Source organism: Petaurus breviceps, unplaced genomic scaffold, assembly GCF_028583685.1.
Source record: "Petaurus breviceps papuanus isolate PSGF00001 unplaced genomic scaffold, PetGlider_PUasm1.0 140, whole genome shotgun sequence".
In the NCBI taxonomy this organism is placed as follows: Eukaryota; Metazoa; Chordata; class Mammalia; order Diprotodontia; family Petauridae; genus Petaurus; species Petaurus breviceps.
In genome coordinates, this window is record NW_027185698.1 from 21596812 (window position 1) to 21619312 (window position 22501).

Below are 22501 nucleotides of genomic sequence, written 5' to 3' on the forward strand. Positions count from 1 at the left end.
GGGGGGAGAGGGAGAGAGAGAGGGAGGGAGAGAGTGTGAGAGAGGGAGAGGGAGAGAGGGGGAGAGAAAGGAGAGAGAGACAGAGAGAGAGAGACAGAGACAGAGACAGAGAGAGAGACACAGAGAGAGAGACAGAGAGAGAGAGAGTAAGAGAGACAGAGAGAGACAGAGAGACAGAGAGACAGAGAGGGGAAAGAGAGAGAGAGAGGGAGAGAGAGGGGAGGAGAGGGAGAGAGGAGGGGGGAGAGGGAAAGGAGAGGGAGAGGGAAAAAGAAAGAGGAGGGGGTAGCGAGAGAGAGAGGGAAAGAGAGAGAACATGAGCTAATGGATGAGTAATTTGTTTAATTTATAAGTAAATGATTCTTCAAAATGTCTAAAGATGATAAAAATTTTTTTAAAGTAGCTTAAATACTGTTTTAGCAACCTTATCTAGGTTATTCATTTGCTTGAAAAACATTTCTTCACAGTTGTTACAAAAGTTAACTTGGGTCCTATTGCTGCTGGAATAATCTAAAATTTTAGATCAGTGGAGTCTGAATTATGAGAATTCACTGTACTTGCTTGCAAGTTTTTGAAAAATACTAAGTAAATGACCTATAAAGCAGTTCCTAAGGGCATAATAATTTCCCTTGTCTCACAGGCAGAGGAAGTTATTAGTTGGAGATGTTTCCTCATCTGTATAATGAGGAGGCTGGACCAGGTAACCTCTGAGGTCCCTTTCGGCTCCGGATCAGAAGATTCTCAGACAATCTTTAAGGACCCTTGCAGCTCTAATATTCTATAACTCTAAAGAAGGCACTAAGGGATTAAAATCTGGATAGAAAAAAAAAAAGCCCAGTCAAAAAGTTCTATTTCTTTTGTCCTTAATATCTACAAAGCTTCACACTTTATCAAAAGAAGGCTTTAATTTGATCTGTTCTGTAGCTTTGTTGATTGATTGCTATTACCATTTGCTATCATTCAAGATAAATGAAAGAAGTTGGGTGGGTGCAGCTTATACCGTGCTGGGCTTGGAGACAAGAAGACTCATCTTCCTCAGTTCAAATGTGGCCTCAGACACTTACTGGCTGTATGACCCTGGACAAGTCACTTAACCTTGTGTTTGCCTCAGTTTTCTCATCTGGAAAATGAGCTAGAGAAGAACATGGCAAACTACTCCAGTATCTCTGCCAAGGAAACCCCAAATGGGATCACAGAGCGGGACAAGACTGAAAAAATTACTGAAGAAAAAGACAAATGAAAATCAAATGATTTGCTAATGTATAAGATAATCAGAATCAAATTTAAACTGTCTTGGGTCACTGTTCTCCTTTTAAAGTGGGCACTGTTCTTCAGGCACATATAGCCCTGCACATTCTGGTCCCAATCCACTTTTCCAATCTTTACTCAAGTCCTGATTATTTCCTCACTCATCTCTCAGATATTTTTTGTGATTTTCTGTCTTGGTGCTTTTTGTCACAACATTTCACCCACTGGAATTGCCTTTCTTGCCTTTCTGTTCAACATCATCTCCTTTGTTTTCACTTTTGATTCAGGCCTTTCCTATCTGAGTCTCAAGTGTGATCCATTTCTGATATCTCTCCTGAGGTTCTAGTCTCATGTCCCCAAATACCACCAGACATTTCAACTTGGATGTCCTATAGATATCTCAAACATACCATGTAGGGGTGGCTAGGTGGCTCAGTGAATAGAGCACCGGTCCTGGACTCAGGAGGACCTGAGTTCAAATATGGCCTCAGACACTTAACACTAAATAGCTGTGTGAACTTGGGCAAGTCACTTAACCCCAATTGCCCTGCCTTCCCCCCTTCAAAAAGCAAAAACAAAACAACCCCCCCACCACATACCATGTCCAAAAGATAACTCATTATTTCTCCCTCTAACTCAGTCCCCTTTGGAATTTCCCTATTTCTGTCTAAAGCATGATCATCCTTCTGGTCACCCAAATTCACAACTTCAGTATCAAACTCAACTTTTCATTCTCACTAAGTCCATATAGACAATCACCAGCCAAATCTTGACATTCCCATCACCACAACATCTCCTCCTCTTCCATGGGTCTCTTCTCCACTTAAAGCTACAACTCTGCTTTAAGCTCATCACCTCTAGCCTGAGTTACTGCAATAACTTCCTATTTGGTCTCTCTGTCTCAAATCTCGTCTTCCATGTAGCTGACAAAATGATTTATCCAAAAGTATAGATATGACCATGCCATCTTCACTACTTAACAAACCCTAGTTTCTCCCTATTATATTATATTTGATCCCATGGTCAAATATAAACTCCATTTGGAATGTAAAATTTTTCATAACTTGAATCTTCTTTGCCTTTCAAAGCTTCTCATACATTATTTCTTTCTATGTACTCAGTTCAGAGGTACAGTCTATTTGCTGCTACTCACACAGAATACCATGCCTCCTCTCTCCTTGCCTTGGTCCTGGTTGACCCCCATGCCTGGACTATTCTCCCTCTTTACCTTTGATTCTTAGAATACCTGGTTTCTCTCAAAACTCTTAAGTCTAACTAATCAATAAAGATTTATTAACTACCCAATGTGCCAGGCACTGTGCTAAGCACTGGTTACCTTGTTATAAGAAGTCATTTCTGATCTCCTCTTTCAAATTACCCTGTTTTCATTTGGTATATCTGCTGTATCCCTGAATACAGGATGTCTCAAAACTGAAAGCCTAAAGTTGCACTAAAATTTTTGAGACACTCTGTATAAGTACATTTTATTTCACTCATTAGAGCATGAGCTCCTTGAGGACAGGGTCTGTCTTTCCTTTGTCTTTGTGGTCCCCACACTTAGCACGATACTTAGCATGTGATAATTGATAAAATAACTTGTTTTTGGCTTATTGATTGAAGGTCTGTAGCAATAGCTGCTTTTAATTTAGCATTAATTATTTAATGTTAAAGAATCCATTTAGTAATAATTTGGTACTACTATCTCAAATTCATTTTCATTTTTTATCAGTTTTTACTTATTTAGAAATTTAGATCTTGTTTCTCAAAGCACAGAGTAGTGTAAAGGGGCATACTACGTGGCATCAGAGAACTCAATTTCGCATTCTGGCTCCCCTACTTACTATCTGTGTGACCTTAGGCAGTCTCTAGGTATCTGTTCCATTAACTGTAAAATGAAGAACTTCACTTAGATGATTTCCAAGGTCCCTTCCAGTTCCCAATTCTATTGCTTGTTTTTAAAGATTCATACAATTTTAGGGCTAGAAGACCCTTTAAGATCACGTAACAAAACTCCTTCACTTTAAAGAAGAGGAAAGAAAAGCCAAAAAGATGAATCTATGTATTGAAGGTCAAGCAGCCAATTAGCAGCAGAGTCAGTCCTCCAGCTCAGGCCTTTAGAATCTACAGCCTGAAGTCTTCCTATTCTTCCCACCTATCACTTGTAAGCTCCTGGAGGGCAGGGATTGTACTTTATATCTCATTCTATCCCCCACAGTTCTGATAGCAAGTTGTTCCATTAATATTGACTTATTGACTTTTCCAGTGTCCAAGAGTTGTCATGTATACCACAAGTGTTTTTTTCAAGCAATTAGTAACTCTTGTGTAACATAAAAACAATTAAATATGGAAGAGTACCCAGAATTCACCAAAAACATACACCAAAGGGAGAGAAGAGGCTGAAAATGGAAAGTCTGGATTACATTAGGGAAGTCAGAAGGTTCAATTTCAACACATAAGAGTATCCATTTATTACCTTACCTGGTATCAGAAAATGACAGGGCCCTGGAATCTCTAGAAACAGGGCATAAGTGGTGGGAGGGTGAAAGTAGAAGAGTAAGAGTCTGTTAGAGGCCACATGAATGAAGAAACGTTTTTGGTCAGGGAGGAGATGTTTTATGTTAAAAAAAGAAACTAGACTCATTTTGTTGGTTCCCTTTCCCTCCCCCAATTTAAAAGACAGCTTAGTACTTGCCAAAGAATAATGGGATCTTTTCTTTAATTAAAGTGAATCATATTTGAATAACTTAGCTTTTTCTTACAAAATGAGATCCCAGGAGACAGTTGCTATGGTTATTGAAAAGGCCAGACTTTGGGCCCAGTTAAGCATGAAAGAAATTACTAGCCACAATATATCAGCCTGCCAGGTTATACACATTTTACAATGGAACGGTAGTATCTTTTCGTGTAATAATTTTTTCTAAATTTCTGTATAATCAGCAATCAAAAAAAGTGTACCTTGGCATGTAAATTTTTTGGATGGTGTTGTGAGTAGCAGTTTGTCTGCCATTTCCCCAGGACCTGCACATCGAGCAATTCCAGGTTCTTTGTATTCTGATTTGACCCAGTCCGATAACCACTGCATATTACAGTCACAGTAGAGAGGGTTGGCACCAATGGCTCTGAGAAAGAGCACAGAAACGACAAGAACAAGACAAAATATGTTGGTCTTGGCTTTTTCATTACAATAAGTCAATCAAATTGGTAACAGTAGAATATCTCCATTGTTTAACTCAGTAAGAGCTGACATATCTATGAAGGTAATAATCGTGAAGGCAATAATAACTTACATTTCTATTAGACTAATATTTACAAAGTACTTTGTGGAGGTAATATAAGCACTATTATTGATATTTCCTAGATGGTGAAGCTAATTAAATTCTATAATGAAAAAACAGAGATTATTGAGATATTAACTTCTAAGAGGCAAAGTAACTTGCCCATCATTAAGTGTCAAAGCTGAGATATTTTTCTAGATCTCAACTTCAAATCTAGCCTTCTAACTTGGAAGAAAATTGAGATATCTATATATAGTCCTTATAGGAACAAATGGTAGACTTGTGAGTTCATTGGTATAAGGAATAGGAACGCCTTCTATCAATGCAGGCTGATGTCTTTTCTACAAATTAAGTCTTAAGATGGTTTCCTAGAGCACCATTAGGAAAAGTGACTTGTCCAGGGTCTCACAGTGCATGTCAAGGCAGAACCTGAATTCAGGTCTTCCTAGCTTCAAAGCTAACCATCTGCCATGCCACACTGCCTTATGAAAGGAGTAAATACTTGAATTTTATGCATATGGCATTTAGAGACTTAGTACTAATATGAATTTGGATCTTTTCAGCTGATGTGGCTGACATTAAACAACATAAAAGAGAGGCAGCTTTGCATAGTGAAAAGTGGAGCTGGTGGATAGGCAATCATAATTCAGGATTATCCATTGGTTATCTATCCGACTGGGGCCACAATCATTTCACTCTTCTGGAACGTGATTTATCTCTGCAGAATGTGGGAAACCAGACTCAAGAATCCCTATTTTCCCTCCTAACTCTCTATTCAAGGATTCTTTCTCAAAAGCCAGGTTATAATTAGGAATAAAAACTCTTAAGCAAATACTAATTCCTAGGTATCCCTGTAGTTATAGTACAGACCAAAGGTTCTAATAGGAGAACCAAGAAAATGAGAACACTGAAACTACTTACTTCTCACAACATGGAAATGAAGGACTTTCAGTATTTATTTAACTACATTTTTTTTCAGTCTCAGTTTTGGTGAGTCATCTAGAAAAATTACACATCAAGACTTTCAACTAGCTCAGAAAAATATGTGTAGTTGTTTTACAGTCCAATAAACTTAAAATTCTCATAGAAATGTCTACAGAAAACTAAAGGCTTGGGACTACCATAATGCATCCCTCATATAAACCAGCTTTAACGTTAAGAATTAAAAATACATTAGTAACATGAGTGTGAGTTGCTGAGTTCTCAAAATGGTGACCAAGCCCATGATATATTTGCCACTGAATTAAAGAATCTTAGAAGGGATATTAGAGACTGTCTAGTTCAATTCATATCTGAACAAAAATTTCCTTTACAAAATACCCAAGAAATGGAACTTGGTACTTCCTAAGGCAGCCCATTCTAACTATTGAGCACTTTTTCCTAGTATCAAACTTATTTTTTTTCCTTTTTTTGCAATTTCTTCTATATACTCCTACCTCTATTCCTTCAGATGAAACCAAAACAAGCTTTCTCACTCCCAATACAATAGCCCTCTAAATATTTAAAGACAATATCTTGTTCCCCCCAATATTTTCTCTTCTTCAGATTAAACATACATAGTTCCTTCAACCAGTCCTTACACGGTCTAATTGTGACCGCCTTAATTATGATGGTTGATTGCTTCTGAACACCCTCTAATTTATCAATGCCTTTCCTAAATGTGGAACCCAGAACTGAACACAACACTTCAGATGCGGGAGGATGAGCAAAGTCTCTCTTCTTGCCTATTCATTTTTTCACATAGTTGCCAAATCAATAACACTAAAAACAAATAAACCAAAAAAATCCGACAAATTCCTAACTCTGTCCCCCTGCATAGCCTGTAGGTTCCTATTGAATTTTCAACCTCCCATTTAGAAACTGTGATCACAGGGAGGTTGATTCTGGTATCCAGGGAATTTGTGCTATATCATAATGAAACTTAGTAGATAAGAATCTGAATATTTTAAATAGTATTTTTATTCATATTTAAGGTATTATTCTTAGATCTATGGAAGAGAAGAAACAAGCTCAATCTTCCTTAATATGAGGTAATCTATTTACAATATTCTCTATATTTTAATTTGTAGTGTTTTAAGATCTGCTTAGTCCTCATTGTTGCTCTTACTAATTAGTTAATCAACCTTGGGTTCACTTTTGATTGGCAGACTGAAAAATGTATTTTATACTAAAATAGTGAGACATCTTTTCAAGCCATTTGAGTGCCTTGCATTTTGTGAGAAGACTCAATATGCTGAGATTTTGAGCAGACAAGTTATGTTTATTTCAAATACAAATAAGAAACTTTAATTTACTTAAATAGACATTAACATTCTTTATGGAAGAACTACTTACAGATGTGATAAGGCAGAAAGATCGTTGAAAGCTCCTTCGGGTACAACAGAAATGTCATTTCCATGTAAAGATCTAAAGATAAGAAATAGCCAAATAAAACCTTCTCTGTTTTTTTGAATAATTAACTTAGGGTATCGTTAAAAATAATTTATCTTATGTATCATACCTAATCCAACAAAATGAATCTATAATTGACCAAAGCAGAGTTTCTTATTCTATGGCATGCTAAGACATTCATTTCCCCCCACTTCCAGAGGTAAATTAACTCTGTCTTTCCAATCCCCAATCAATCAGGGAAGGAATTAATAAGACAAACTACTAAGGACATTATTAGTAAAATGGGCTGCTTGTATAAAATGACATTTTATTAAATGAAAGATTCTTACAGTAAACGAAGAGTCTTCAACCCATCAAAGGTCCGAGCAGGTATACATCGGAGACGGTTGTAACTAAGAATTCTGAAAATATATATGATAGTTTTTTTATGATAATAAAATATGAGAGAAACAGAAAATAACCAAATATAGTTTCTGTATCCAAAGCAGTTAGGAAAATAGGTTTTTTCTTAGGCTTCTAGACCAAATAAGATTTTAATACTTTTCTCCTATTACTTGTCTACCAGCCATCAATTTTATTCAATATGACTTGTACATTTTTAATACTCAGTGTTACAAGTTTAAACTTACAAGGTCAGTAGCTGTGTCATGTTGCTGAAGCTCTGATTAGAAAGTGTGCTGATTCGGTTGTTACTTAGATCTCTACAAAAAAATGCAGAAACTTAGTCATTTGGAACAAGGCAAAAATTAGAAAATGTTAGAAACAGTTGGAAGAAAGTATTGTTTTTGTTAGTAGGAATGGTCAAATTATTACTCCAGAGTACCTGAAAATAAAAGAAGCCTAAATTTGATAAATGAAAATATATTCAATTTAATAAAGGGGTCATTTAAATTGACTACTTTATTACCTTAAAACATAATTGCAAGGCATATTGTATCTAAATTTATAATCGAGTACAAAATAAAGACTTTGATACAAATATTGATTTTTTTTATTAAAGCAATTGGGGTTAAGTAACTTGTTCAAGGTTACATGGCCAGTTTTTATTTTTGTGTGTGTGTGTTAAGTATCTAAGGCAGGAACCGATCCCGGGTCCTCCTGACTCCAGGGCCAGTGCTCTTACTCACTGCACCACCTAGCTGCCCCCTATTTTCTATATATTCCATGAACTACTTGTTTTTGAAGATCTTTGATTTTTTCTTCCTCAAGCATAATTACATTTCCCCCCATCCAAACAAATCTGTTCATATTTCTTCAAAATGTTATTTTTAAAAACAGAATTACTGGTTCTCAGAATCAAAAGATACTTCAGATAGCATCTAATTTAACCCATATACAAACAGGAACCCCTTATATAACATCCATTACAAAAGCTCATTTAGCTTCCCCTTAAAGAACTCTTGGAATGAGGGTCTGTTTTCTATATTCCTTAGCAGCCTAGTTTATACTTGAAGAACTCATGGAATGGAGAAGTCTTGTCTCCCTCCCATAGGAGGCCATTTCCATTTTGGAGGGCTCTAATTGTTAGGAAGGTTTTCCTGAATAAAACTGACATCTGTCTTTGCAACTTCTATTTTGTCTTAGTTCTGGCTTTTAGAACCAAGTTTGAAAAGTCCAATTCCTCTTTCATGTAGGAACACTTAAATTACTTGAAGATCATTATCAATTGGTACAACCTTGAAAATGATTTCAACACATCAGCTGACCTACAATAATTTCACCAAACCCATCCTGGAGAATGAATTTTTATTTAGCTATGAAACATATTTCCTGTTACCTAGCCATCTGGCATGTACTTTCATATAAACACACTGACCCATCATAAATCTCTCAAATCCTTGTAGAATTCTATAGAAGTAAATTAAAATGAAAAAATGTTACCAGTTTGGTGCCTTAACATTTATCATGCTTATTACTCCAAAGCTATAGCAATCAAAATGGTGAAAATATATTTGCTCTTTAAATATTATACATATGATTACCTGAATTTTTATATTTAGATATTTCATTTTAAAGTACAAATGATAAAAGATCCAAATATCAAATAGGGTAAAATATTTATGTGACTCTGTTTTGACTTAATAATATGATCTAAAAGGTTATGTTGTCTAATATTAAACCAGAGAGAATGTCAGTAAAACATTACCACAAGAGAAGGATGAATGAAGTTATTTTTGTAACCCATGATATAATTGTAATAAGTTTATTTGAAGAAGAGATTTTAAAGAAGAATTTGTAACAATGAGGTGCTTTAGCTTACATGATGAAAATGTCTAAAAATTTAAAGACTAATAAATTAAATAAAAAAATAGACTCAGCAGACATAATCAGCCTTGTCAAGGGAGTCTTAATAGTGGCATGATTGTGGACAAGTCAATTAACTTCTGTGAATATTGGTTTCATCATCTGTAAAATATTGACAGTAATGAATGCAATGGCAGTAATACTCATAAGATTGCTTGTGAGGATTATAGGAGCTAATCCATGCAAAATGCTTTGTAACTGAAAATATTATATCATAGGCTCATAGATTTAGAGGTGAAAAGGATCTCTGAGGGCATTTGGCTACACTCCTTTTATAAATGAAGAAACTTCGGCTTAAAGGATTGAAATGACTTTGCCTAAAGTCATACAGATTAAGGGACAGAGACAGGATTTTAACCTTTTTCTCTAGCTCCAAAGACAATGCTCATTCTACAGCTTTTCCTGATGGTCATTATTTTCCATTATGAAAGGTCTTCTTCTTCAGTGTATAACATGAGATCAAGAATCAAGAATGTTCTTGGTTTTATTTTTTAAACGAGAGCTCACAAAAATGACTCGATTCTTTGCCAGTGGAAGTTTCATATTTTCATTACTATTTATACAACTCTATGTGTAGCCAGACAAGACATCACTGTGTTTGTGTTTCCCCAAGAACTGAAGGAGAAACCCTGCTCTAGGACTCCATCATAGTCTGATACATATTACATGTTTCAAGATGTGGCTTATGATCCAGAACTTAAATGAGAGAAGCTGCAGGCATCTGTCTGTGAAGGAATTATATTATCTGAAAGGTTCACGACATTTCCTACAATTTCCTCCCTGTCTCTCTTCCACTCACACCCCCCACCCCATTTCATTAAACAGAACAGAAAGCCTAAAGAAGAAAAATATTGGGGAAAAAAGGTACTCACATAAGTGTTAAATGTTTGTAGTTAGAAAGTTCCTTGGGAACCAGGGTAAACTGGTTCCCATCCAAATACCTAAATACAAAGAAAAATACATTATTCATGTTAAAATAACAGCAATGTCAAAACATATTAGCTTAATGATATTTCATTCTTAATTGAGGCCAGGGATTACACAATTTAACTTCATGACAACATGTGCTTCAGTGGGGATCCATTACTTAAGGGTGAAGAAAAGATTACATCTGTTAATCAGGTTGATTGTGTGTGTGTGTTAAACTTAGGTCAAATTCATCCAGCTGTGGACAGATTAGTTGGTTCGCTTCCCCATGGTTAACTTGATAGAGTCAAGTACCTATGTATTCACATGACACTAACATAGTCCCAGTGAATTTAGTCAACCAAATGTTTTGTTCATCATTTCTATTGTCTGTGGTCACATAGTCTGATTCCAAGGACACAGTGACTATTAATAGAAACTCACCAACGAAGAAGAGATTTATTATACTATTCTCATATCCATATACACTGATAATCTTAGGAATGGAGACACTGTGACTTATATCAGAGAATATCTCATTTAGAGATGGCTAGATGTAAATAGAAAGCTTCTAAGATTTCTTTCATCCCTCATCTTAAAGATAAGGAAATGGGCTTAGAAAGCATGAGTGGCATGTCCAATGTCATATAGAGAGTAAATAGTACAGTTAGGATTCTGGCTCCAAACCAGTGCTTTTTAACCTCTTCCACAGCTCTGGTAGACTTAGTTATACTTTAATATAATAAGGCTTCATGTTGTTCAGAATGTAAAATTTTACAAATACATGATTAATCATTAGTAATTTTAATAGGAGATGGCAAACCACCATATTGAGTACTCAGCATTGTAACCTGAAACTGGTCAAATACACAAAGAAAGCTTACACATGGGAAAAAATATCCACATGAACATGTACATTTGTATGTACCCTGTCCTGTCAGAGTCAAACAAAATCAAAGCAAATATTGATAGAATTTCAGCCTAATCTTCATCCAGGAAGTCCCAAGGCCAATGAAATAACTAGTCTAGTTCCTATCCTATCCTTCAAACTAGAAAAAATAAATAAAAGATAAAATTCATTTCTACATTTTGGTCCAAAGGCCACATCTTCTCCTGCAATCTGTTCTTTCTTAGAATATGGAAGCTGAATGATGCAGATATCTTTGAACAACACAAGCCATCTGGCTGTGAATGTGTCTACAAACAGTTTTGGCATGCTGGACATGTCACAACTCCTACTTCACTCTTGTGGAAAAGCTGTAGAGTGAAGGCTGAGGCTGGTATTTTTTTTTAATATATGGAGGAGTAACTGAGAAGTTTCTAAAGATAAAAAATTTGATCCTAGTACTTAGAAATGAAAACTGTTATAAAAACAACATATAAGATGCTGAAAACCCTAATAGATACTTGTATACAAATGGAACATCAGTCATTATTTCTGCTTAGACCCACGCAAATTTTCTGCTCTATGACCACTACTTCTTTCATCTTTTTTCCCCTTTCTTCTGTTCTTTCCCCATCTCTCTGTGGTTTGAAGCCACTAGAGGGAGACAGGATCACATATACTTGAGAAAGAGAGAGGTATTTTGGATCTAATAGAGACTCTTACTGGAAATTCAGAAATATTCAATATGTGGTATTGTTATCTAGATGTTAAAAAAGATTAAGGGGAAATTATATGACAATAATTAAAAAGAACAGAAGCCATGTTTCCAAATATGTCCAGAAATACCTACTTATACTTGGGCCAAATTATGTAACAATTTAATATTATTTATACTTATATGTCACTCACATAAAGGATCTTGTCATTGGGGTTAGATTCTGCTATAGGAGTAATCTGTCTGCTTATAAAAATTCATATCAACATATATGACTTCCTATTTCTATTACATGTGCAAATTATTCTAATAGGAAACCTTATGTTTATTTTGTGCAGAAACATTATTAGTGTATATGACAATCAAAAGAAGAACATAGTGAATAGATACACCTTATCTATGATTTCTCATATATGCATTCAGTAAATATTTTGTGAACAAATGAACGATTGAATGAGTTAATGTTTCTAAAGTTGATGCCTGTCCTCTTCAGAGGAAGTCAAGTAAAAAGGGCAGGGACCAGCTGGTGCAGAAGGAGGGTGCAATGAGGGGCCCACTGAAGCCCTGGTTATAATAGGTTACTGCTTGTGGATGTTCAATTCTGTCACTTAAGTGCTAAAGTTCAGGAAGATACATTTGAGAAGAAATGCATGTGCAGTGTAACTATCAAATGATTATTTGGAGGACAGGAAGCTATTTTAAAGCATAAATGTTTAGGTGATTATTCATTGTTGCAATTAGTAAAAATGAAAACTTTAAAAGAATGGAAATGAAAGATAGTTAAGGGATTTCCATGTGCTACTTTATGCTTAGGCAAAATTCATTGCAGTGGGGAAAGTGCAGTGATAGAGTTAGAAAACCTGGTTTTGAATCCCACTTTTGATGATTATTGCCTCTGTGACCTTGGACAAATGACTTAAGTTCCTTGGGCCTTTGTTCCTTAATCTCTAAACTGAGGGGTTTGGACTAGAAGGCCTCAGAGGTCCTTTCTCTCTTCAGATCTGTGATCCTAGAAAATTATAAAGGACAGATCAAATGCAAATCTGTAGAATTATAAATGAAGCAAAATGGAATCTAATAATTAAATAACTCTCTTGGATCACCGTATTTTATCTTAAATGACTTAAGTCAAATATGGTGTTATGAATGAAAAAAAAACAGGAACTTTAAGTGGAAAGGCTATTCTTACAGAATAGGATGACAATCTTGAAAAGTAAAAGAAACTTTTAAAATTATCTTTAGTCTGACCCACTCAATTTCCTTTATTTTTTGCTTGACTTTGTGATTTCACTGCTACCTCTCCCTGAAAAAAAAAAACCCAAAACTTCCTATATCAAGGGAGATTTGCAACTATGAGAATTATTTAGGGAATAGGGTGACATGACACAGACAGTAAGTGTCCAACATGGGACTTGTTCTGATTCTGAGGCTGGATCTCTAGCTTCTACACAAAGCTGACTTTTATCCTATTTTATTTTGCAGTTAGTTTCCTGGTGCCTTTTGCTTTTTTCATAATATTAATTTATTTCCTAATACACGTCACTTATCTCCTATCCAGGGAGTTAAGCTTTCCCGTGTAACAAAGATTAAAAAACAAAACAGTTCAGCAAAACCCACCACACACTGACCACATATGACAACACATGGAGCATCCCATATATATCATCCTCCACCTCTTCAAAGAAAGAAGGTGGATGAAGTTTGGATCATTCACAGCTCATTTCCAAGCTTGATCATTATGATTACACAATAGTTGATTCAGTTTTCTTGATCTTTCCACTTCCATTTTTGTATTCATTGTGTATACAATGTGTGTACTTAAATTCTTCCATTTTACAGATAAGAAAACAGAGTTCCAGACAAGGAAAGAGACTTGCTCTATGTTCTCTCTAAAAGAGACGGCAGAACTGAACACAGTGGAGTCTGAAGGGATTGGGGGTAGGGAGATGGCAAAGAGGGATTATCCATTCTTTTTCAGGGAAGCAACTATCTTCCTCAATAAAGCCTGACTCCATTAGCTTTCTTCCTTACTGTTCTGAACCCATATTGAATTCTTGCAGTCCATGAACCAGATCTTTTTCAGATAAAACAATGTCCAGCCATGCCTCTTCTGTCTTGTTCTTGCAAAGCTGATTTTGTGAATTATATGTACTACTACATTAATGCTGACTAAATTTGATTTGATTTGATTTTTGACCCAATATGCTGGACTGTCAAGATGTTTTTGAATTCTGACTCTGTCATCCAGCGTGTTAGCTACTGCTTTTAGACTTGAATCACCTGCAAATGTGATAGGCATAGCACTTGTGCTTTCATCTAAATCCCCGATAAAAGTTTTAAAGAGCACAGAGCCAACTGCACATCTCAGGGGCAATCCCCTGGAGCCCTTCCAACTGACACCAACTGATTAAGGAGTCTTCTTTTGGTTCAGTCCTTCAATGGGTTCTGAATTTACCTAACTGTACTATCAGTCAGTCCATATCTCTTCATCTTTTCCACTAGACTGGCATGAGAGACTTTACCGAATGCTTTGCTAGCATCCAGGAAAACCATCTATATATAGCATTCCCCTAATTTACTCAACTGACAAAATCACTTCTGTTTCTACATCCACTCTGGTTCGCAGATATTCGTCCTCACATGAATACAGGGGCGGCAGTGGGTAGGAAACCTTTCGTTAGTGTTTTCATTAGGGTAGCAAAATTTCAACGAGGAAAATCCCTTTACCAATGCACATCTAGAGCTGCTCTGAAAAATACAAGACTCAGAGAGTGGACCACGAGTATACACACACACACTCACAAATAATATTCTTTTCATCAGTCTTATCCCACTCAATGAAACCGACGATCTCAGATTGGCCTCCTTTTATTAGTATCTATTTCTCTCCCTCATATTTAAATATTACATGTCTCAGATCCATGATTCTAAGTGTTTTTGTAAGTTATTTCGGGTGACTCTCTCATTTTAGAGATGAGGAAACTGAAGTTTGGAAAATGAAGTAATTTGCTCAAAGTAGGCAGCTGGGTGGTACAGTGGATAAAGTGCTGGGCCTGTAGTCAAAGACTCTTCTTCCCAAGATCAAATTTGGCCTCAGACGATTACAAACTATGTGACCCTGGGCAAGTCACTTAATCTTTGTTTGCCTCAATCCACTGGAGAAGAAAACGGCAAGCACTCTAGTATCTTTGCCAAGAAAACCTTAAATGGGGTCACAAAGAGTTGGACACAACTGAACAATCATAAAACTAGCTAGTAATGCTAGTCCTTTCTCTTTGTTGACTATTTCTAAAATACTCTGTATATAACTTGTGGGGGCATTGCACATTCTATCCCCCATTATATTGAGAATAGGGGCTGTCTTTTGCCTTTTTTTTTGTATCCCTAGCACTTAGCACAGTGCATAATAAGTAACAGCTGCTTAATAAATGCTTATTGACTAATTGAAGGTTAAGGTCTGGGATTTAAATCTAGGTCCTCTAACTCCAAATACATTACTTCTGTTAATCATACTTTACGCAGCTCTTTATAGAAATTCGAGGCCATGCATTCTATTATCAGGTCCTGTTGTTTAATGGACTCCTCTCTACTTCTGGCCTTCTTTCTACACTGTTGCTACCTGATACCATCTAGCTTTGTGGCTTTAATTAGGGAGTTTTTTCCTTCCCCCTTTCTTTTTAGTTTAAGGATCTTCTGATAACATTTTTAAGACCTTAGACAAATGCATCTTGCCATACCTATCCAGGAAACTTCACCTCCAAATCCCATTTTCAGACACCATCTTCCTAACCAGCTGTTCATTTCCCATTTTATTTCATTTTTTGCTTTTTTTTTTGGAGGGGAGAAGGTAGGGAAATTGGGGATAAGTGACTTGCCCAAGGTCACATAGCTAGTTTTTGTGTTAAGTGTCTGAGGTCGAATTTGAACTCAGGTCCTCCTGACTCCAGGGCCGGTGCTCTATTCACTGCACCACCTAGCTACCCCATCATTTCCCATTTTAAATACAATGCTTAGAACATCTGAGCTGGGACTATCTTGGAAATCATCCTCTTTTTTTTTTAACTGACTAAAGAAGCTAAGTTACTTTATTATTGTCATACAGCCAAGACTTAAACTTTAAGTCAACTTACTTAGCTTTATTTCCTGTATAGGACAGCTAATTGGCACCAGATTGCATAAAGTGCCAGGCCTGGAGGCAGGAAGACTCATCTTCCTGAGTTGAAATCTGGCCTCAGACACTGACAAGTCACTTAACCTTGTTTGCCTCAGTTTCCTCATCTGTAAAATGAGATAGAGGAGGACATGGCAAACTACTCCAGTATCTTTGGAAGAAAACCCTCAATGGGGTCCTGAAGAGTCAGACACAACTGGAAAACTGAATAATAACAATTTTCCATTATAGTACGTCCTGCATGGTAATACATAACCGATTGTTCTAACGCAAAGACAACATAGTGTTGACAGTGTGGGTTTTCTTCTGTCCCTACACCCGTTCACTACATTTCTTTAGTATCTCCAGGTAGAACCAAGGAATTTCGTTTGATTGGCACGTGAACCTTCTTTGGTTGTATTCAATTCAAAGTCCTACAAAAACCTGAAAGAAAATATGACCTTGGACAGCAAGTAAAGGAAACTATGGGGATTACTTACAGCTCAGTGACATCTTTTGGGATTCCTCTTGGCAAGGCTTTCAGGCCCTTATTACTACATCGGACAACAGTATCAAGGCAAGTACATTCTGCCGGGCAGCGGGACAGTGGGGAACAACTGTTGTCATCATTTCCTGATTTGACAGAGGAAACACAGATATGCCCAGTTTTATATCTTCAAAAATGATTTTAGAGCCAGCAGGGACTTAATCTACTTAATTCTATTTAACAAACACTACCATTTTACACCACAGGATCTCTAAAGGCACAGAACATTAAGCTACCTCTGAACACTTATGTTACTTATATACATTGCATTTCAAAAGACACTAGGAATTTTACATAATCCTTTTTTAAAAACCTTTTAAAGCAGAGCTCCAAACAGACCAAAAATGTCTATAGCAGCTTCTAATGTGATACTTTTTTTTAGTTACTTGTAAGAATTAAACATGGATTTATCGAAAACTATACAAACAAACTAAACTAAAGGAAAATCAGAGAGTACAGCTAGGTTCCAATTAGTGAAGATAACAAATCCCCCAAAGTGTTTGCAAATATTGAAATTTAAACTATTCCAAATAAAATTATGTAAAATATGGAAATTATTTCTAGCCCAATGAAATTTCACTGAGAATTCAAACAATCCAACCATTTCATGGGATTCATTATTCACACTAATCAAGACCTGGGCATAACATATTGTCAGCTATTTTCTGTATGTACATTATTCTATGCTGAATTAAAAAAAACAGCAAGATGAAAGAATAAACAACTGGGATTTAATTTCTCAATAATGGCAATATTGCTACCAAAGATAATTTTCCATTTATACTACACTTTATAGCCTACAACATATTCTCATATATATTATGTCTCATTTTCTCTTCATAACAACTGAGACAGTTTGGAAGGGCAAATTTATTTACTTCTGTTTTGCACGTGATACAACTAAGGTTAAGGGGTTAATTAGCTTTCATAAGGTCACAGTGACAGAGCTGAGATCAGAACCATGGGCTTCTGAGTCTTACTTAGCTCTTAGAAGCAATGTTATTATTTATACAATTAATTTTTGATATATACACAATATATTATTAGATTAATCACCATTTTTATTTTAAAAAAAACCCTTTGATGGAGAAGCTACAGCAGCCCACATGAATATGATCTCTTCAGATTTACAAAGTGTTTTCTTCCCAGTAGCCTTATGATGTAGGTAATTCAATTATTATTATTGTTCCTACTTTTCAGACGTCAGCTGACTTGCTGAAGGTGCCACAAAGGAATAGCACAAAGAATTTCAAAGCATTGGGACAATAAAGCGATTTTGAAGTTATGCTAGTTAAATAGATATCACCACTGTAGAATTGTGCAATCTCTGAGAGTTGGCAGGGATTTGAGGCATTCTATCTCACTTTCACATAAAGAAACCTAAAAGTTCATAGGATGAGATATCCTAGATGTACTGCCATCTTAATGAAATTGATCATATAACTGTAGACCCATTGAAATTTGGAAACATGACAGTAGAAACTGAAGCCTAGAAACCTGTTTAAGCTGAGGCAGATAGTGGCAGAAAGCTGGGGCCAGGACTTAGATTTGAATCTGTATTTTGAAGAGTTCTAGCACATGCTGTCAACACAGCAGTATAAATAAATATTAGAAAGTGGCATCAAATATTAAAAAACTAAATCATATGTAAAAGTACAGTCCATGGAATTTAAAAGCACCAATAATTCTGGGTATATACTTAGCTGCTTAGGTTTGTGACTCTATCATAGGAAGGAAATATTTCCTGAATCAAATATCTGGGATAATTTTGTAAGCATGAAAGTTTGTAAGCATGTGAAAGTTTCATTGACTGAATATGTGGCATAGAGTCTTATACATAGGAGACCCTTAAAAATACTATATGAATTAATTCCATTCAATGAACATTTCTAAGCACATTGTAGTAAGAACTAGGTTTTAGAGAAATAGTTCCGACAATAGTGCAGGAGAGGACATATAAGCAAATAATCATGATGCAAAACTGTGCAAGATAAGTATGCAAGAACATAAAATGAATGAATGGAAATACATGAATGAACATCTGTATTTCTTACCATCATCACAAGTAAAATCCTGAATTGCAACATCCTGGATCGGAATCTCTTTTAGGAAGTAAGGTTTCTGACATCGAGGATTTCCTGTTACAATGCGTTTCTTCCTAAGCCAATCTCCCAACCAAGCCAAGTAGCAGTTACAGTTAAAAGGATTGGCCAAGAGGTTTCTAAGAACCATATATAAACAATGCACAGTTTAGTTAGGACAACTTTATTTTTTTCACAAAGCATAGTATGTTAATATAATGAAGGGAAGCCTTTCCTGGAGCCTACTACTTTAACTCCTGTGAAGGGAAGATTGTATAAAGCAGGGACTAGAGAGTTAGGGGTAAATATTTTTTTTCAATTGCTTCTATTTCTATATTCTTCGCATCTCTCATTTCCACACAGGTATACACCACATATTAGATGTATTTTCCCTGGCTCAAACATTCCATTTATACCTGGGGGAGGAAAAAAATATCCCAGAAGAAAAATCCTTCAAGGGATTCTATACAAAAAATAAAGTTGAAGGCAGCAATTTTGGATTTATGCACTGCATCTTGATATATCTCATTTAGAAGTAATTTAAACTTGTCTGAGATCTGACTTGCTGTCAAACTATCCTGCACTGATAATGCGGTAATTCAATATAAAGATGAAGGCTGATTACTTTATATTATTGGGTTTAACCTGACAACAGCTATTTCATTAATTTGTCATCTCAAGATTTCCATCTCTTATTTGCTCCAGAGAATAGGTTTCCCATCTAAAGTGACAGCTGAGTTGATTACATGCCAGTTATAAAAATGAATTTACTTCTACAAATCCCAATACTTTTGGCATCTCACCACTTGAACACAAACCTATTGACAATTCCATTATTTATAAACATGCCATCTTTAATATGCACAAATTAGTCACTAGGTGTAAAATGTCACATTTTATGTGGAAAGAGGATTAAGTGCTTTACTGATGGATGCTTCCCTCAAAAATAATTCTGTTAGTGACTTGAGCTATGTGAAACAAGTTTTTTTTCCCCCTTTTCTATCCTCTCCAGTAACCTTTATTTCCCACTCATTAAATTATAACAATATACTTAGATGCAAACCACTGCTTGGAAATTAATCATTTCTAACACTACTGTTATGAATTAAGTTGTAGGCACATTATACACAAATACTCTCTAAGCACATTCATTCCCAGTTCTTTTTTCTGAGATTATGAAAAATTTTTTCTTTACCAATGGAAATGTTTCACTAATGATTTGGTTCCATGCCTGCTAACAGATTGCCTAGAACCATAGATTGCAGAGGTGGGAGGGATCTTTAAGTGTATCTGGTTCCACCTTCTCATTTTAAGAGTAAAGTATCTGAACATCAGGGAAGAGGAATAACATTCTCTAGGTTACACAGTTGGTCAATATCTGAGCTGGGATTAAGACCAAGTCCTTTGACCCTAAATCCAACATGCTCTCCACTGCCCCCTACTAGGTTCTCTTTTTAGTATAATAACTCCATACTGAAAATTACTTTTATGACCCATTTACCCCCTTTGTTTACACTGCAAATAATCAAGTTAATGTAAGATTATTGGGATGGGTAGTATGCCAACAACTTTTCTCTTTCAATGATATATTATAAAATGTAGAAAAAGTTTCATTGGTTAGACTGAATTAAGAAGCGATCGACATTTTTGTAGTCAATGTAGTTTTAGAATTAAAATAAGCAAAATGTATCAGTTTTTCACTTTTTAAGAAAAATGTACAAGCTCCTGAGTATCAGTGGTGTCTTGGACGCTTAATTTTTAGTAATTTTTTTTATCATCTACGCCTAATGAGGACATCATATCGCTGCTGAGACATTATTAAAAATATGCCACTAAATCTTTAATCAACAAATTCAACCAATAAATAAAGTTACCATTAATACTCACAATGTGGATAAAGAATGAAGGGTATCAAATGCTCCTGGAGCAATTGTTGTAATCTGATTGTCATACAAAGAAAGCAAACGCACAGAACTGAGTCCTATGAAGCTGTCATTTCCGACACAGGTGATGCGATTACTTCTTAACATTCTGAAAAAGAAATGATATAGTTACAGAAATAAGGAATTATATTGCCATTATATCTAGAAGAAATCTAGAACAAGCCCATCCTATAGTATTTCATTATTATTTTCTGTATAATTTATTAATGAGAAGTACATTTATAAGCTACAAGCATAGTGCTTATTAGCGAGACATTGCAAAAAACAATATTATGCCTGAGTTTAATATAACCATAACTGCACTTTTATTTCTAATGCTACTGTCATAAAAAGAATTATACTTGATTATAAGAATTTTATTATTAGGATTTCAATGTTTATTACCATATATTATTATTACTATGCTATTGCAATCATGATTTCTTATAATGAGCTTTTTATAACATTGCAACAAAAGTGATTCTGCTCATAAAGCAGCTGAATTGTTTATCTCTTGACTGAGAAATTCTTTTAGATATAAAATTTTGGCTGATTATTTGTGATATTCTTCATATATTCCTGCATCATTTAAAAAAACAATTTTTGGGTTCATGCCACTAAATAAATGATATAATACACTAAAATATTAAAATAAGGGCATGATTGCACTTCTCTGAGATGCATTTAAACACATTTCTGTACACAGAGAATGCATCTGAATTACTGAAATGAACTGGTATCCTAACTTCATGGCTACTGATATAAAACATGGTAAAGGATTGAATGTCTTTATATCATCATACAATACATAAGAGATATGTGCTTTTATCATCAGCAAGTCCTATATCTTTTAATAAGTAAGTCCCTGGAGGATGCCTGAGACACCTGGAATTTAAATGATTTGTCTGGAGTCACATAGAGGTGATATTTGAAATGGTTCTTCTAGATTCAATGCCCAGGAATTTATTCACTCTTCCATTTTTATTATATTATTAAAGGCAAGTGATAGGATATAGCGCAAAGTTTGGCTGTCCTTCCTCTCTTAAAAAAGGGGGAGGTGTAGCTTAAAAACTTTATTTTAATAGAATGCCTTGTCATTTATCTTAAATCTTTAGAAGATATGAAGGTCTAGAATCAAAGAATTTCATTGTTGGAAAGAATTTCAGAAGCCATCTAGCTGAAACTGTATGAGAGTAGGAATTCTGTTTCTGTTCAGCTTCTTTTTTCAGTCATGTCCAACTCTTCATGACTCCATTTGGGGTTTTCTTGACAAAGATACTGGAGTTCAGCTCATTTTACAGGTGATGAACTGAGGCAAATAAGATAAAATATCTTGCTCAGAGTCACACAGCTAGTAAATGTGTAAGGCTGGATTTGAACTCAGGTCTTCCTGACTGCAGGCCAGATGCTACATCCATCACACCACCCACAGCTGAAATAGTTTTTTTTTTTCTATTCAGTTCCAGAAAGGTATAGTTGCTTGACTCTAGCAACCATAAATGTTGAAAGAACAAGAATGAACCAGGGTCTTGAAAGTATTGTGTCCTGGGTCCTGTTAATTCAGCTCTCTTGAACATTTTGAAATCAGAATTACAGTATTCTAGATTCAGGGCTACAAGGGTCAATGTGAAAGCGAATCTTCATAACCTACTTATACATCCTCCTTCAATTAGTAGGACTAGGAGAAACAGCAGAGTTCTGAGACAATGAGAGCTATAGAGGGAAGGATGGGAAAAGTCTGAGAGAGCAAATGGCTTTATCATCTTTTAGTTACATGAATAATTACACGGCAAAAGTCAGGAGAATCACAGAATAATGCCCACTCAGCAAGAATGGGTAATATAGTCTAGAGAAAAAAAGTACATACCTTCCTACCTACCTATATACATACACATATATCCAACTTACAAATAGGTTGTGTTCTACAAGTTCATTAGGAATTAATAATTAAAGCTAGCTTTTATAGAGTGCTTTAAATCTTGCAAAGTACTTTATAGAAATTATTTCATTTGGGGCTTATAAAAACTGTTGGAGTTAAGAGCAATAATTACCCCTATTTTGCAGATGAAGAAACTG

The 22501-nt window shown here is 35.5% G+C and overlaps 1 protein-coding gene across 2 annotated transcripts in view; it reads right to left on the reverse strand.

Moving 5' to 3' along the window:
* The window catches only part of SLIT2 (slit guidance ligand 2), a 399420-nt gene that overhangs the window by 81312 nt on the left and 295607 nt on the right, over window positions 1-22501 (reverse strand). For both annotated transcript variants that reach the window (XM_069069137.1, XM_069069129.1), the window contains 8 exons: window positions 20391-20534; window positions 18477-18643; window positions 16376-16508; window positions 10091-10159; window positions 7544-7615; window positions 7244-7315; window positions 6858-6929; window positions 4204-4367 (listed from right to left, as the gene is read on the reverse strand). In XM_069069137.1, the coding sequence (XP_068925238.1) occupies window positions 4204-4367; window positions 6858-6929; window positions 7244-7315; window positions 7544-7615; window positions 10091-10159; window positions 16376-16508; window positions 18477-18643; window positions 20391-20534 (893 nt within the window). The remainder of the gene's footprint in view (window positions 1-4203; window positions 4368-6857; window positions 6930-7243; window positions 7316-7543; window positions 7616-10090; window positions 10160-16375; window positions 16509-18476; window positions 18644-20390; window positions 20535-22501) is intronic.